The sequence below is a fragment of the Macrotis lagotis genome, chromosome 4 (genome assembly GCF_037893015.1).
Source record: "Macrotis lagotis isolate mMagLag1 chromosome 4, bilby.v1.9.chrom.fasta, whole genome shotgun sequence".
Taxonomy (NCBI): Eukaryota; Metazoa; Chordata; class Mammalia; order Peramelemorphia; family Peramelidae; genus Macrotis; species Macrotis lagotis.
The window spans coordinates 150,198,525-150,216,144 of record NC_133661.1 but is presented as its reverse complement, the minus strand read 5'-3'; the positions used below and the strand labels follow the sequence as shown (position 1 = coordinate 150,216,144).

Below are 17,620 nucleotides of genomic sequence, written 5' to 3'. Positions count from 1 at the left end.
AAGGGTGAATATTTCACACATCTTTAAATGCACTTAAAAAAGGGAACAACATCTAGAGCTTTCACATATAAGTAAATGAATTATATTTCCTGCTGGTTTTAAGTCTGGAGGGAAAGGGGAGGGCCTCTTCAATCAAATTCTTCTTCATTTTTGGCTGTCAGAGTACTTATCTACCATGGGGCAAAACCCATGGCTTGTACCCCCAAATCTAAACTAAATATAGTCCATGGGATTGATAAATTTTAAAAAAGTTTTTTTTGATAAGTATATTAATGTAATTGGTTCTTTGTAATTTAATGTAGACATAAGCTGATTCCTGTTTTGGAAAGCAGGTGGGGAACTAGTTGGTTCTAAGGCACCAGTTCCTCCCTCTATTTACCAGAAAATCTTAACTTTTTCCCATATTCCCCACCCTCCAGGCTTGGAGAAGCTTGGAGTCTGTCAAAAGGCTATGGAATAAAGAATCTCCTAAGAGTCTTCCTGCTTCCCTAAACTAACCTGGTTCAGGAAAGACTGCACTCAGGATGGAAGATTTGCGGAAATAATTTATATGACTGGTGGTAGGGAGGTAGTGTTACATGAGCATTATCTGCTCTTTATATTCAAATTTTTCAAAATCAGTGGTAATTCTATTGTACCAGGAGGTACAGAATTTCCGCTTGAAGTGCAATTCTTCAATGATTTGATTCTGCTTTCAAAAGAAAGCACAAGCACATATAAATAGGTGTGCTGGAATAATTAAAAGAAGGAAAAGTCACAATATTGATAAATTCATGAAAGATGAATTCTAGATACACCTCGGGGAACAGTCACTGATAACAAAACCATTTCAATCATTAGGTCACCAGATAAATGACAGTCACTTAATTGGAAGTCTTAAATTTTGGGAAATGTGTTATTGATTTGAGTTTTTAAAACATCTTATTTTCCCCCTTCCAATATTACTCCATGATTCAAACCAATGAAAACTAGGCAGAGGAAAGCAAATTTTAGATGAGATGATGGATTACAACTTAACTGCTCAGAAAGTTTTTTTTTCCAAAACATGTCCCTCTTTTTTGAGAGATTTAGTGCTTTAGAAGCACTAAGGATATAAAAGAAAATTTATTTCAAATAAAAGGTTTTTTTTCAAGGTTCTCTCAACTTGTTTTGTTAATTTTAAATAAAAAAAAGGCTCATTAGTGTAATACACTGCCTTGATTCTGGTCAAATGACTGTAGCCAAGTGACAATTCAAGGAGGTTATTTGTTGATGAAATGAAGGTGGACTTTAATTTAGGCAACATAACACCTGAAACAAGTTTCAAAATTTTCTTTCTTTTTTAATTAAAAAATAAGTTATTTATTATTGTCTCAAAGGGCTCAAGGTCTTTGGAAAAGTCGTCCTTTCTGCAGGATGCTGAGAGAGCCAAGAATACATACTATTGAGAGACCCTGGTAGAGGTCAGATTTTATAACACCGAGACCAAATAATTTTGAATGTTGAAGAATGTTTAGAGAAAATTTCTTTCTTATACCAGGTCTCTAGACACATGCTATTATTGATCGTGTCAATTCTATTATCCAAATACATACAATTCTTCAGGAGTTTTCTTTCTTAAAAATTATTTCTCTCCCACTTTGTTTTGTTAGCAGCAAACTGGATTCTTTTATACATTAGAGAGAAGTAATAAATTCTGACACTAACTCTAAAGAACCAAGACTTTGCTTTCTTCTCTGAAAGAAAAGGGACCAAGTGAGATCAAGAGGAGACTCTTGTATACAAGGAAAAGAAAATTTCTAAAAAATCTGAACCCCAAACTTTCTATTATAACTGATTAGGCTATTTGTCAGCCTCTGCTTAGTAATAGGGTTAGCTATTTGGTGGTATACTGTAGTAAACTATACCAGTCCAGGAAACTCACTGGATGAACCATTATAAACATTGCACTATTTTTTATTAGACTTATTAGAGCTTAACCCTCTGTGGTCCCTTCCAACTCTAAGCTTCTACATTATTATGAAGATTCTCATCAAACTTTTATTGTAAAACTACAACATAAATCATAGGCCAATTTGTTATTTGATGTTAAAAGCAATTAGATGTTTTTGGTTGAGTTTTCATACTCGTATATTCTGGTTGAAATTTTAAGACATCAACATTCTGCAGATTAATCTGAAGACCAGAAAAGAGTGAATTGAAATGGAAAAAGGAAAATAGAAATCGCTTGTTTTTGGTGGCTATAATACTGATCTTTATCACTTGGAAACAAAAAGGTTCTAGTTGGATTATTCCCACTATCTTTTTTGTCACTGAAGATACAATCCTGAGACTTTGCTAATGTATAGATCTATGAAATATAGTCTCCTGAACCTTTCTTGAGGAAGCTCTAACAATAAAAAAATCTTGCAACACTGATACAGTTTCCAAGCACAACCCAAATGAATGGAATATTCCATATTTCTACAACATGGCAAAAGATTGAGAGTCTGAAGTCTTCTAAATATCCTTGTGGGCTTAAAATACTCCTCCCTGTTGCCTTATATACTATATTATGAACCCCCGGAGACAGGGCAGGACACTGTAGGAATATGTTTGATATATAGTTGGATTAAATAACAACCTAATATATCAAACATATCACACAGAGGCCTGCAGAAATGGCATCCAGGTTTGATTGAGCTTGAAAATGGACACAGAATTGAAGACTATGTCAGCAGGGAATGGTCATCAGCTACTAGAGACGCAACTTCTTTACCTGTCTTTGGAGGCATGTCTATCTGTGAGTGTGGAAATAGCACTATTAGCAATATGGTACATGCATAAGCTCTCTAACATTTTTATTCCATCATCATATCACATTTCTTATAAAAAATTTAATTCAGCAAGGAGGATTTTTTTTCTTCTTCTGAAGATCCAATGCAAAAAGAGGTGCTTTAAATTTTAGGAATTTGAGCTGGGAATATACCAGGCAACATCTTCACATGTCAAAATCATTATATACTAAAAATAGGCATTTTGAGCATATGGTAAGCAGAGTAATTTTCAGCAACAATGTCAGCTTCCCAAAGGTCGTCCATAAAATCAAAAGAAATGTCCAACTGTATGTATTACAATCACTATCACCCACAAAATGTTCAGGGCCTGTTATGGTAGATCAAATACAATTTCTCATAAACAGTGAAAATGAGTATTAACACTGTGTGTGAATATTTGTTTTCCTAAAGGCAGAAACATTATAATAACTGATTGTTAAAATATTTCTGAAAAAAGTTTAATTTTTTTTTTAAAGCAGGGTTAGAGAGAGATGATGAGTACAATTGAGAGAGGGAAATAAGGAGGTAGAAAAATGAGTACAAAAATGAAATGCAAAGTTTCTGGACATTTAATTATTGTCTTCTCTAGGCAAAAGTACTTTATTTTACATAGTCTTTATTAAACAGCAAAAAAAGCAGATGATTCTCTATGACAGATTAGAATATTATAGTTTGGATAAGTAGTTTCTCAAAGATGATTAAGAAGATAACATATGACTTTTGAAAGGCTCTGAATCAAAAATTTTCCACCATCTATTCGGAGAATAGAAACTGGCCCTGAGTAACAATATATTCTTCTTATTGTGGGATCTGACCTCAAATCTATGGCATAATTGGAAATATAGCTAGATGGTATCAGAGGACAGTAGCATACAACTCTTGTCTATATTCATATTGGATTTCTATTTTCACTTACTGGTCAAATGGAATAATCCAGAGAACAAATAGACATTTTCTCCAGGAAAATATGGATTTGTAGCAATTTTCTATATGGAGAAAGCAGGCAGAAGCCACAGTCTCTAGATACTTTCCTGGTGGCCTGGTATTCATGTGCAATTAATTATCTGGCCTGTTTTGTGGAGCTTGTCCCACCCCTGTCAGCAACTGGCTAGAACTGTTCTCACTGCCACTTTGGGGGAGCTCATAATAGAGTCTCAAATGCCATGGTAATCAAATACATGGGTCTGTCTCATCCTCCCTTAATAAGGTGAAATGACATGTCAGGTGAATATCAATTAGATGGAGAGAAACTGAAATTCAGAACTAGAAAAAAATGAAGGACAACTCTTTAAGAAAAAAAAGAGCAGAAAGAACAGAGCAAGTGTGTTTAGAATATATTAAACTGAAATGTCAATTTAAAACCAAGTACATTTCTTTCCCAAATGAATCAAAATATTCGTGGAAGTGGCTTAGATGTTAGTATTGATCTTTTCAGAGTTATTAGGCAGATCCTTTCATGGATTAAAAATAGAAAAGAAAGTTGGGAGGGGAGAAGAGGAAACAATTAAAGACTATTTACCCCCAAACTCAAGTCTAACAGCTGCTTCCACAATTTAAGGCTCACCTTTTATTTATGAAGAAATGAGAAAACAAAGAAAAGACTTTTTATTTTGCTGTTTGAGTTTGAAAGAAGAATTAGCACTTTCCCCAGACATCTCACAATCTCTTTGCAATGGAGATCACTTGGGGTAGATATAATTTAATGACAAAAGGAAGAAACTAAAATCCTAAACTACTAGATCATTTTAATTATTTGGTTTCTTTAGACCAGGAAGACATCTGTCTGGTTTAAAGAGAACTGTTCAAGGAACTGTCCCCCATCTTAATAAACTCATTAAATGATAATAGATGCTTATAGACTACATCGGTCAGTAACTTTTTCCCTTGAGGAGTCAGATGTGCTATTTTACATTCATATCTTCCCTGAAAAAATGGAGAGGCTATGTAAGAGTGGAAAGTGGAGAGAGAGCCTGTTGTTCTTGATCTATTCAGGAATGGCTTCTCAATCTTTCTGTGAGGAGAAGCTACTTTTTATTTTTTGTAGGCCTCACAGTAAAGGAAATTAAAAGGGGCTGAGAATGAGGACCCTAATAAAAAACATGGAGGGAGAGCTTAACCAAGAACATGTTCTTTAATGGATCTGTTCATGGTGGGTAGGGAGGCAGTGGTTATTATTTTATGATGAAATGAGTGAGGCCAGTTAATTAGTTGGAGACTATTAACTATTATTTGTTTATAGCTTTTCAACTTTAGATCTTCCTTCTCTTTCTAATCCTTTTTGAACAAAAGTAGCTTACTCAATGAATGAGATTTTCTCTTTTCTCTCTCCCCTTCCCATCTCTTTCACACCAAGACACATATGACCTTAAATTCCAATGTCTATCAATGAGTAAAAACAGAATAGGAATAACTTCAAACTCCAATCTCTCGTGGCAGAAGACATTTACAAATGATTCATTTAGGACAAGGGCTCTCTTAATGGACAGACCCATAACTGCTTAGTTTCCTTCTATGCCAATGTTATCAAGGTTCTACTTTTCTTCTGTGAAAAACTCATGAAAGTGATAGAATTCATAATCACCTGGTAGCTTCTGACCTTTCACTGAGTAACAGGTACTTTCCAAGAAAGCATTTTATGAATATTTCTATGTATGAGATAGAAAGATTTCTATACTATGAAAAGATTATGAATAGATTCAGAAACCATAGATTGATGACATGGAATGGACAAGCTTCTTTTGTAGCATACCTGCCCTTCCTGTTCCTCTCCCACCTCCCCTTTTGTGAATCATGAAGTCACTCTGTTGATGACACAAAAGCAACAGTGGATAAACACTCACTTTTGGTTTAGCTCTTGGCTTCAGTTGCTCTAACTTCTTAGCTGCAGCCTCAATTGATGCTGCAGCCCCCAGTAATTCAGTTTCAGCAATGACTGTTGGGTCTTCTGGATCCACCCATTCTGTACCTGAAATGAGTTACAACATCATCATTCTTGGTAGTCATGGCTCTGGGCCTACTGCTGAGCCTCAGCACAAACATCTGAAGAGACTGTGGGGTATAACGTGGTAAAACTTTGATGGAATTAGAGGAATTAGATTTAATTTCCTCTCATCTCTTTTAATGGCTCTAGATTCAAAGTGAGAACACTTAATTATCCAGACATCTTGGATAAATCTTTGCTTTTGATATTACTTGTTCAATTGTTTTCCAAATAAAAACTATGGTAAACAAACTCACACAAACCAAGAATGTCTTTTTTTGTGGAATCCTCCTACTGTTTTCAGTTGAAAGTTCTAGGGAGTCTAGATACAAGATTAAAATGAATTGGGTCCAAAATGATGGCAATATGAGTGATAAGCCACTCCAGGAATTCTTTATTGCCATCTTCCTAAATGACACCTTGATCTACAGCATACAAAAGTTAGACTGAAAATTATCAAGTGCAGAGAAGTTTGCTAGAAAAGCAGCACTTAGAATTAAATTGGCTGGCATATTTTTGGTAATTCTGGTCTTTAAGGACAGTGTGGCAGAGTAGAGTAGATAGACATTGACCTTAGAAGCCAGGAAGAATCGGATTCAAATCACGCCTCTGACACACACACACACATACACACACACACACACATACATACATATATATGTATGTATGTATGTGTATATATATATATATATATATATATATACACACACACATATATATATGTATATATATATGAGGCTCTGGTGTCAAGATGACTGGAGTTCAAATCTGGCTTCAGAATACTTCTAGCTGTGTTACCCTGGGTAAGTCTCTTAACCTCTGTCTGCCTTCAATTTTCTCAACTGTAAATTGGGGACAATAACAGCACCTACTTTCCAGGGTGGCTGTGAGGATCAAATGAGAATTCACTCACTTGATATAGTTCTTAACCTATGTTTACCATATAGGAGGTGGTTAATATAAGAGATTTAATATAGCAGATCCTTATTTCCACCACCCCCTCCCTTTAAGCAACTCTCAAAAAACACAGATTGCAGAGAAGCGGCCAACCTGCAACAGCAGCAATTTCTTTACCTAGTCGTATTCTACAAATGAATTCAAAGATCTATTCCTAGACTTTGGATGAAAACATATATAAAATAAATGACAAAATCAATCATAGGGAAAGGAGTTTTAAATGGACTTTTCTTTACAAAGAGGTACATGCAGTATATAGAGAAAGGAGAAGCCTTGCCCTAAAAGAGACATATCCCAACCTTGTTATTTCTTGACTTTCTTTATCTTAATTTCTACAACTCAGAGTGATTCTTTTTTTGGGAGAGGTTTGAAGTGGATTGTCTTTAAGCCTAGCAAATGACCAAAATAAAACGCAAAACAAAAAATGCTCTTAATGATGATAATGAATGTTGTCAATCCAGGGTGGGAGAATGAGAGAATCAAACCCACCTTTCATGGCTTCCGCTGCTTGGATAAGCTCAGTCACAGCACCTGCCACTCGCTTGGAGAAAGCAGCCAACTGATGTTTTAGCTCTGGTGTTGGTTTCTGAAGAATCTATATATGAAAAGAAAACAGGGGCATGATTACATGTTAACAAAACGGAAAATATACTCCTACATCTACTGAAGCTCACAAATGAGATAAAGGTCTAAACTTAAACAAACAAAAAAAACCACACTGACTCCTCACATATCACATCCAAATTGTAAGGAACACACACCCACACATCACTGAAGGAACCTTAATAAGAACAAAAGCACCAACAAGTATCTGACACACAAAGCAAATGTGTGATCTAAATCTAAAGGCTGCTAGTACCTAGAAATCCAACAGTATGGTCCAAGGAATCCCCAAGAGGAATCCCCAAGTATGATAAATCCTAGACTTTTTGATGGGGTGAAGTAAAACAGGAAAGGGCAGAACTCTGATGACTAAAAAAAGGAGGACCACTTTTATCCTTAGATGTTTATTCAAAGTTGACTTTTTTTCCTTCTGATGATGATTATGTATTGATTCTCTCTTTTTTTCCATTCCAGGTCAGATGACCTTTTTCAGCTGACTTCTTCTCCTGACCATCTAAGGAAGTCATTGTTGTTGCTCAGTCATTTCATTTGGGTCCAACTCTTCCTGCTCCCATTTGGGATTTTCTTGGCAAGGACCCTAGAGTGTTTTGCCATTTCCTTCTTTAGCTCATTTTACAGAGGAGAAGACTGAGGCAAATGGGGTAAGTGACTTGCCCAGGGTCACACAGATAGTAAGAATCTGAGGACACGTTTGAACTCAGGTGTTTCTGACTCAAGATCCACTAGTCCAACCTAGCTGCCCCAAGGAAGTCACTAGAATTAAGATAAAGTGAACCCTGACTCTCATCTTCTACCCCAAGGATTTAAGTCCTAATTCTACCTATCAGTTCATAATTTTTAGACTCCTCCTAAACTCACTCATTCAGTGGTAATATTTAGATTTAGAAACTTAAGAAATTCATAAATCTTGGAATTTTTTTTCTTCTCTCTTAGAGCAACACTGCTCTTGATTTACAAACTTAATGAGAGATGTGTAGCTATAAATAACCACTCAGAATTCTCTTGATAAGATAAACCCCCTTCCATTTCCTTTATTAGTTGAGAGTTTGTATAGGTGTAAGGATTCCAAATGGGTCAAAGATCTTCCTTGAAATTGTTCTAATTGATTTAGGAGACTGATATTATTTCATCAACAATTATTACCTTGGGGCAGCTAGGTGGTGCAGTGGATAGAGCACCGGCCCTGGAGTCAGGAGTACCCGAGTTCAAATCCGGCCTCAGACACTTAATTACCTAGCTGTGTGGCCTTGGGCAAGCCACTTAACCCCCACTGCCTAGAAAAAAACTAAACTAACAATTATTACCTTCATTACTTCCCATCTTCATCCTTAAAAACCAGTTCAATACTAAGCAGACAATAAGCAATCCGTTAGTTGAATGACTCTGTTAGCCACTTTATATCAAATACTAATATTAAATACTAGAACATGAGACCTATTCCTCTCAACTCTAATTAAAGAGAACTAGTTTCCCCAATGCTTTGAGCTTCTGCTCTCTCCTGGTGAGTAGTCATCCTAAGTCCTTGTGACTCTACAGTTTTTTTCATCCTCAACTCAACGGGTTACTCCTTGTATAGTGAAGTCCAGAGAAACCATTGGGTTTTTAATTATACAACCTAGGTTTAAATCCTAGCTATGTCCCATACTATGGGACCTTCTGCAAGTTGCTTAATGTCTCTGTGTCCTCAGTTTCTTATCTGTGAAATGGGGTTAGACTCAAGGAACTAATTTAATAACTCCAGATTTTTTTATAATCCTTTATTTTCAAAGATTAAAGAAACAAATATTTATTGTATACTGTATGCTTAGTGTTAGGCAGGGTGGAGAAACAAAGAGAAGTACAAGACATCATCCTGAAAGACATCATAATCTAGTTGGGGACATCAGATTTAGGTATATCAACACTACTTGCCTGGGAAGTACTTGCCTTGATAGCCAAAAGATTCCCAAACTGGTCTCACTGAGCATTTTCAAATTAGAACCTTTAATATTACTGTCACTCTGAATCACAGACGTACAACTGGTTGTTGTTGTTTAGTTATGCAGTCATGTTCTACTCCACATGACCATGCATAGCATGGCAGTATTGTCCTTAGGGTTTTCTTGGCCAATTCCTTCTCCAGTAAATTAGCAAACAGAGGTTAAATGACTTGCTTAGAGTCACACAGCTAGTAAGGTTCTTGAGGTTGAATTTGAACTCAGGTTTTTCTGCCTGCAAGTTCACAGTTCTATCACTTACCTGCCCAAGTATAATCAGAGATAGAAGGAAAGGAAGCAGAAAGGGAAGATTATTTTTTAAGCATTTTTTAAGCATTTTAAGCATTTATGTGTCATGGCTCTTTTGGCAGTCTGGTAAAGTCTATGGCCCCCTTCTTAGTATTTTAACTGTGTAAAACAAAATATATAGGATCACAAAGAACAAATTTACCTGAAATATAGCTATCTATCTATTTATCTATCTATCTATATTTAAAAAACCCACAGATTTACAGACCTCCTGAAATCAATTCATGCATAAAGGGACGTTTTTCAGGACTTATTCTATAGGAACCTTTTTTAAAGGAGTTTGTTTAGGAGTAAGTTAAATGGAATAGCTAATCCCCATTAACTCCATACCTACTCTCTTTAATTTAAAACAATATAGCAACTCTAAATCCTTTTGGAGACTAACTTTTCTCTTGAAGACTAAAAGACAATAAAATAAACCCCAAATCCACACTAACTGTAATATTTACCATCCCTCTAGAGGTTTGGGTTTGCAAGTAGTTAATTGGAAAATCTTTGGATCCATTAGGATATTCTACTGCCAGAAGAACTTTCAGTTGCTTTTCAGTCATGTCTGACTCATGACCCTATTTGAAGTTTTCTTGGTAAAGATGCTAGAGTGGTTTGCCAGTTCCTTTTCCAGCTTATTTTACAGATGAGGAAACTGAGGCAAACAGGGTTGGATGACTTGCCTAGGGTCACAAAGTAAGTGAGAGGTTAGTTTTAAACTTTGATTTTCCTGACACCATGCTCAACACTCTATACCTCTATTCCACTCTAATGGTCTCTTAGAACAGTCAGGTCTTCAGAAATATAATTAATAGAAAGAATTTTTAAAAAAAATTAACTATTTATATTATATTGGCCAGCACTATTCATAGTCTTGAAAGGTAGGGGGAAAAGATACTCAAATTGCTTCAGAAAGGAATGAGGGAACAAAGAATTATACTTGAGGAAAAGAGATGTCACTTCTGTATAAAGTCTGAACTTGTAAGCAAGGAAGAAAATTTCTGTTTTTAAATGAACATTCTTTCACAGAGACATTCTGAGAGTAAGGTGATTTTTAATGGAAGGAAAAAGAATGAAATTAAAATTCTGCTGGTGGAAATGAGGGTAATTTCAGCACCACTTAAAGATCACATATTATGGTTGTGCATAAATTTTGGACTCTGATTGCAAGAGACTATGATGGGTTCTTTCACTGAATGCTTATAAATGAGCTTACATATTTGCCTTGTAAGCCAAATTCTTTATGAATTAAAGGCAAACAACAAATGGACCAGGCAAAGAGTTACCTCTGAATCCCAAGGATAAGGAGTATAATTAGAGTATGTTGGGGAATGCAAGGAATAAGAAAAGTTGAGAAGGATTTAGGATATGAAGGACATTGAATATCCAAAAGAAGATTTTATATTTGATCCTAGAAGTAATAGGGAGTCACTGGAAATACTGAATACAGGGAAATGGGCTGACATGGTCAGAGCTACACATTAGGAAAATCTCTTCGACAACTGAGAGGAGGATGGACTGGAGTGGGAAGAAATATATGAAAGGGAAAGTAACTAGTTATTGCAATAGTTCAGGCTTTGAGGTGATGACACCCTGTATCAAGTGTCAGAGGAGAGAAGGAGTCATGTCCAAGAGATGATACAAAGATAAAATCAGCATGTATCTATAGAGGTGTGTGTGTGTGTGTGTGTGTGTGTGTACATTTACTTATTCAGGGTAGACACTAAATGGACAATGAACTTGGTTCAGAATTAAACAGGAGAAAGAAAGTTTTGGTTTCATGTAGAAAATAATAGAGCATTTTCAATAACTTCAAACTTCTGAAATCAAAATTCATTTCTTTGTACCAATAGGTTTATCTTCCAGTATTTATAAAGGGGTGTCAGTTATGCAATATTATAATTTCCAAAATTTACCTCCATACTGGAAGAATTTTTAGAAATGGGACTAAATTTGCTGATCATACAGCTTTTGTGCAGTTTTGGGAAATAAGTTGGAATAGCTTAAATAAGTTCTTCAAGCTTTAGTGGCTTAAAGTGGCACTAAGACTTTTGAGATATCCTGTATTTATTAAACATCTGCAATGTGCTAAGTACTATGTGAGATAAGCAGACTGTCAAATTGTCGCTGGCCCCAAGAAGTTTCAAATCTGAGACGGGCAAATGGACAATATGAACATGTGTAGAAATACAAAATAAATTTAAATTAGGTAAAAGACATATATTTTTGGGTAAAGGTCCACTGACATTGAGGATAGACTATTGACCTCAGAGTCAGGAAGATCCGAGTTCAAATTTTGCCTTGGATAGACACTGGTTGTGGGACCTTCACAAAGTCACCTAACCTACCAGTATCCCAAGACAATTCTTGAACGTTTTAGGCTTATCAGAAGGAGCTGCTCATGCAGTGCTTTTTGGGAATTCCCTAAATCAAATGGTAAAAATGGAAAAACAAACCACAAAGCACTGTGTTGTATATTGGAGTTGTGAAACTAAAAGATATAGTTCCTGCCCTCAAAGAGCTTTTCTATGGAACTTGAATGAACAGATTTGTAAGGTCCTCTTTGCTTCTTTCCCTACTCATGCAGACCTTAAAGGAGGTCTGTAGTAGTTCTGGTGAACTACTCAGAGCTAACCTTTCAGTAAAGAATAAAGCTTAAAAGAAACATTTTCATGTGTTTTGCTATTGAGTAAAAAAGGATAATATTTTTGGTTTGATTCTAAATGTTATTTCACATCTTATCATCTTCTACAAGTAACATTTTGTCTATCTTGTTTTTTTTTTTCTTCACAAGCTTCTCCTTTAGGAGACTTGCTAAAAATCTATACTCTTGTTATGGGATAGCTAGATGGTACAGTAGGTAGACTGCCAGCTCTGAAGTCTGGAAGACCTGAGTTCAAATATGGCCTCAGATATTTACTGAACCACAACAATGCTTCTTATACCATTCTTAAACGAACTCAGAAGACGGCTTTCTAAATCATTTATTAATAACCAGAGAGTGGATATACTACTGTAGGAACTAAAACAATCTTGATGACCTCACTATAAATTAAATTAGAAGACAGAAGGAAGTTAAAGCTAAAAGGGAAAATGGATCACAGAGTCTCTTTGGAGAGATAAATGAAGTTGGGGGAAGTTGGCTCTATTTGGTCCCCAAATACAACAATAAATATTATTTCACAGTATATTTAGTCATCCTATACTGCAGGGATCATCCTATTTCCAAAAAAAGAATACTAGAAAAACAATCACAGTGTATACACTGCTGTAATTAATCAATAATTCTTTAGTATACGCCAGGCTCTATTTTAGACACCGGAGATGCAGATACAATGAAAGAAACAATCCCTATTTGTAGTGAGTTTACATTCTAGTGGAGGGGGGAGACAACAACTTTGGCAGCAGCATGGAGGATTGACTGGGGTGGGGAGAAACTTCAGGTAAGATCAAGTGGGAGGTGCTTGCAATAATTTAGCTGAGAGGAGGTAAGACCCTGAGGCTAAGGTGCCAGCCATGGGAGAGGAGAGAAGGGGTTGAAGGTAAGATTAAAAATGACAAGAGATGGCAACAGACTGGTTATATGTGATAAAATGAGGATTCTAGGATAATGTCAAGATTATAAACCTGAGCCATTGCAAGAAAGAGTTCCCTTGTCAGAAACAGAGAAATTTAGAAAAGGGTGGGGGTGTCTAGAGAGAAAGGAAATGGATTTAGTTTTAGACGTGCTGAGTTTAAGGTCCAGGTTAAGTGCCCAGGACTTCAAGACTGAAATATTTCCATTAGACAATTAGTAATGTAGGACTGAAATTTACCTTGAGGGAGTTGATGTGGCTGGATATTTAAACTGGGGAGTCATTGAAACCCACAGGAACTGCAAAATTTAACAAGAAAGTAGGAAGATAAAAGAGAAGAGGGCCCAGAACGTATTTACAATAAGGGAGCATGATTGCAAATGATGAAGTAACAAAGGAGAAGATTGTGGAGGATGAAAAAAATTTTTCAAGGACTCAATTTGTCATTCAGTTGTTTTTCAGTCATATCTGACTCTTCTTGACTCTATTTGGGGTTTTCTTGGCAGATACTGGATTGGTCTGCCATTTTCTTCTCCAGTTCACTTTACAGATGAGGAAACTGAGGCAAACAGGATAAAGTGACTCTTCCAAGATCACACAACTACTAAGTATCTGAGGCTAGATTTGAATTCAAGAAGATGAGTTTTCCTGCCTCCAGACCACCATTCTATCTACTATGTCATTCAGCTTCCCCAGGAATTCAATAATAACTTTCGAACTAAATCAACATAGTTTAATAATCGGGGACTTCAAGGCAAATGGAAGAAGGATGAAAAATGTTAGCCAAAGGCTTGTAGACTAAAGAGAAGTCTCATTCACAATGAATGTTTCTTTCAAGAAAATAATAAGAAAGCACTGGGAATGGCAAGCATCACAAAAAAAAAGAAATTAATTTTATTTTAATGCACAAGACATGATTCACTGATTGTGAAAGTTATTCCTGAGTCAGCCAGATCACTGACTTATGAGATCAAAGATCAAAATTAGTATCAAGCTTAGAGAATAAAAATGAGAAAAAGATGTGGCATGTGATTAAAAAATTCTAACCTGACCTACATAAAGAAGGAAATGAAGCTGAAAGGGGGAAAATAAATAGAGAAGGCATGAATACCAATGACAACAATTTTGTACAGAAGTTTTAACTGCTCTGTTGGAAGGAATACCTACACCAGTGAGACTGCAGAAACACTTAAGTGGAGTATTAAGTTTCAAATTTTTGTGGCATTCTCATTTATAATTCAAATTCTTAGTCATAGGGTTTCTTCTTTTGGGACTGGAATTATTCGGAATAATAAAGTCTCCTGGACTTTTTTTTTAGATCTTCACAAATCTTTAACTTTACTTCATATTAAATCTATTTTAGGACATTAACATTTCCAAAATTTAATTTAAATCAAGTCAGCATTTTAGTTAATTTAACACAAAATAACATAACTTCAAAAAAAAAAAACTGGTTCTGTTAAGTTACAAGCTCCCCAACTGCATAGGTATCTGGGAAAAGAAACAGATGGGGAAGAAGCTCTAGGATTGATAAATAATCTTAGATTATTAATAGTGCTTAGAGTTTAGATTTTCTTCTTGTAAATCATTGGAATAAACCTTTTAAAAGAGTCTATTTTTTAACTTCAATGATTTAAACCAGAGGTTCTTAATCTCTTTAATGTCAGGGGTCTTTTTTCAGTTTGTTGGACCCTTTTTCAGAATAATATTGTTAAATGCATAAATACCTAGGATTTCAAAGGAAACCAATTACATTGAAATACAGTTATCAAAATATTTTTAGTGCCCCCCCCATTTATCTAAACTGATACACAGGAAAAATCTGTAAATATTCCCATTCAAGGTTAGCTTGAAAATCAATAAACATGTTTAGGTACTTTGACATAGATTTTTAAAAAAGACTCATTTTGGGGCGGCTAGGTGGTGCAGTGAATAGAGCACCAGCCCTGGAGTCAGGAGTACCTGAGTTCAAATGTGGCCTCAGACACTTAATAATTACCTAGCTGTGTGCACAGCCTTGGGCTAGCCACTTAATCCCATTGCCTTGCAAAAAACAACAACAACAACAACAACAACAACAAAAAACTCATTTTAACTTCCTTTCCTTTTCCTTTTAACAGTTTTCTTTTTAGAACTGGTTCCTTCTATATTTCAAGTCTAAAAACCATCAAACAAAAATGAAGTACATTTCCTCTGTAATTATATGTTACAATGACAATAATTGTGTTTAAAGATGAAAAAGAAACCCAGGTTGTAGGCTTTGAACAGATATATAAACTGTTCAATTTTGCAAAATTTAAGGTTCGAAAGACCTGTTTCCAATAGTAAATAATAAACAAAAATACAACGATTTGTTGTAATAAACAACAAATTAATGGAAATGTTAGTAACTACTTAAATACATGATAATATTGTAATATTGAAGGATAACTGTCTTTTAAAAGAAGTCCCCAGTTGTTCCCTCTGATACCTGGCTGGCTGGCCCATTCAGAGCTGAAAACTACCTGTCTAAGACATGGAGATACATGCTACAGTCCAGAAAAAGCTACTAAATGATGCCAGAGTGTTGGCCTAGAGTCAGAAAGATCTGAGTTCAATGTAACCTCACTCTGGGCAAGCCACTTAACTTTTACTCATTTGCCTCATTTCATGTTTATGATCAGAGTGTTACTGAATAGGATTATTTCTAATGTTTTTTTTTTTTTTTTAGGTTTTTGCAAGGCAAATGGGGTTAAGTGGCTTGCCCAGGGCCACACAGCTAGGTAATTATTAAGTGTCTGAGACAGGATTTGAACCCAGGTACTCCTGACTTCAGGGCCGGTGCTTTATCCACTATGCCACCTAGCTGCCCCTCTGCTATGTTTTTTAAGGAATCTTGAATGATTTTGATGCATGGGAAGGAGACATTTTGTTAAAAAAAAAACAATCTTGGTGAAATTTTGTTCTACAAAATCAAATGTTTTTTCCCCCCTAGTCTACAAACAACAAGCAAGAAAGGATTAATGGTCTCAATATCTTTCAGTCAAATGTAAAATGGCAAAGATGTGGTTTATTGTGGATTATCAGTTACAAAAAACTGCTTTGATGGACAAGCTGGATGAAGGTTTTTGTATAAGTGGGAAAGGAGCCATACAGGTCAATAATGTTTTCTCAGTTGCCTTTTTTTGTGGATATACTGATGAAGTCCATGCTTTTTTCCATGCCTCTGGTATCTTCCCCACCTTTGGAAATCTTGGATATCATTTTTTTGGTTAGGCAGTGGGGTTAAGTGACTTGCCCAAGGTCACAGAGCTAGGTAACTGTTAAGTGTCTGAGGCTGGATTTGAACTCAGGTCCTCCTGATTCCAGGGCTGGCATTCTTTCCACTGAGCGTCCTAGCTGCCCCTTTGGTTATCATTTCATATTTATTTCATAATTATAGTTTCTCTAGCATAGATCTCACTTATGTTCATTTGGTCCAGTAGAGTTGTCTGACCTATCTTTAATCTCTCTTTATTTGTAATTCTATCTCCCTTTAAGGGATAGTCCTATAGCTCTTGATGTATAAAACAATTGTTTTAGTCCTCTTTGTAGATCTTTTCCATATTTTTTCAATTTCACTCCCACCCCTTCCATTCTTGTCCTTTACAGGCATTTTCTTTGATATCAACCTGTTTATTGGTATTTTTTGTTAAACTTAAAAAATACCCAAAAGAATCCTGGTATTACACTCTAATGCTTTTCTCTATTTTATGAAATGTTTCTCTTAATCATTCATTATCCTTCATAAAATTTTACAAACGAGTTTATATTTTAAACCACTTTTGGCTTTGGCAGCCATCTTTTTTTCCTCTACTTGGCAACTATAGTAAGTCAAATGTTTGCTGACTAAGGTAATTTCTGGGCTTTTCTGGTATTCTTGTGGTAATATTTAAAGTATTTAAACTTTGCTATAAAATAACTGTAATCAGTGAGGATGTCATTTCTGATGTCCATTTCTTATTGTTGATTTTTTGTAATGTTTTATTTATTTTATTTATTTTATTTTTTGCAAGGCAAACGGGGTTAAGTGGCTTGCCCAAGGCCACACAGCTAGGTAATTAGTAAGTGTCTGAGACTGGATTTGAACCCAGGTATTCCTGACTCCAGGGCTGGTGCTTTATCCACTGTGCCACCCAGCCGCCCCTTTTTTGGTAATGTTTTAATGGAGAAGATACCTTTTTTGAGAATAGCCTTCATGGATATATATTTTTTTTAATTTTTTTATAGTTTTTTTTTTTGCAAGGCAATAGGGTTAAGTGGCTTGCCCAAGGCCACACAGCTAGGTAATTACTAAGTGTCTGAATCCAGATTTGAACTCAGGTACTCCTGACTCCAGAGCTGGTACTCTATCTACTGTGCCACCTAGCCACCCCCTTTCATGGATATATTTAATTC

The 17,620-nt window shown here is 35.6% G+C and overlaps 1 protein-coding gene across 11 annotated transcripts in view; it reads right to left on the bottom strand.

The window, feature by feature from the left end:
* The window catches only part of TLN2 (talin 2), a 575,338-nt gene that overhangs the window by 22,051 nt on the left and 535,667 nt on the right, over positions 1–17,620 (bottom strand). For all 11 annotated transcript variants that reach the window (XM_074234301.1, XM_074234300.1, XM_074234295.1 and 8 more), the window contains 2 exons: positions 7,222–7,327; positions 5,636–5,760 (listed from right to left, as the gene is read on the bottom strand). In XM_074234301.1, coding sequence (XP_074090402.1) covers positions 5,636–5,760; positions 7,222–7,327 — 231 coding nt within the window. The remainder of the gene's footprint in view (positions 1–5,635; positions 5,761–7,221; positions 7,328–17,620) is intronic.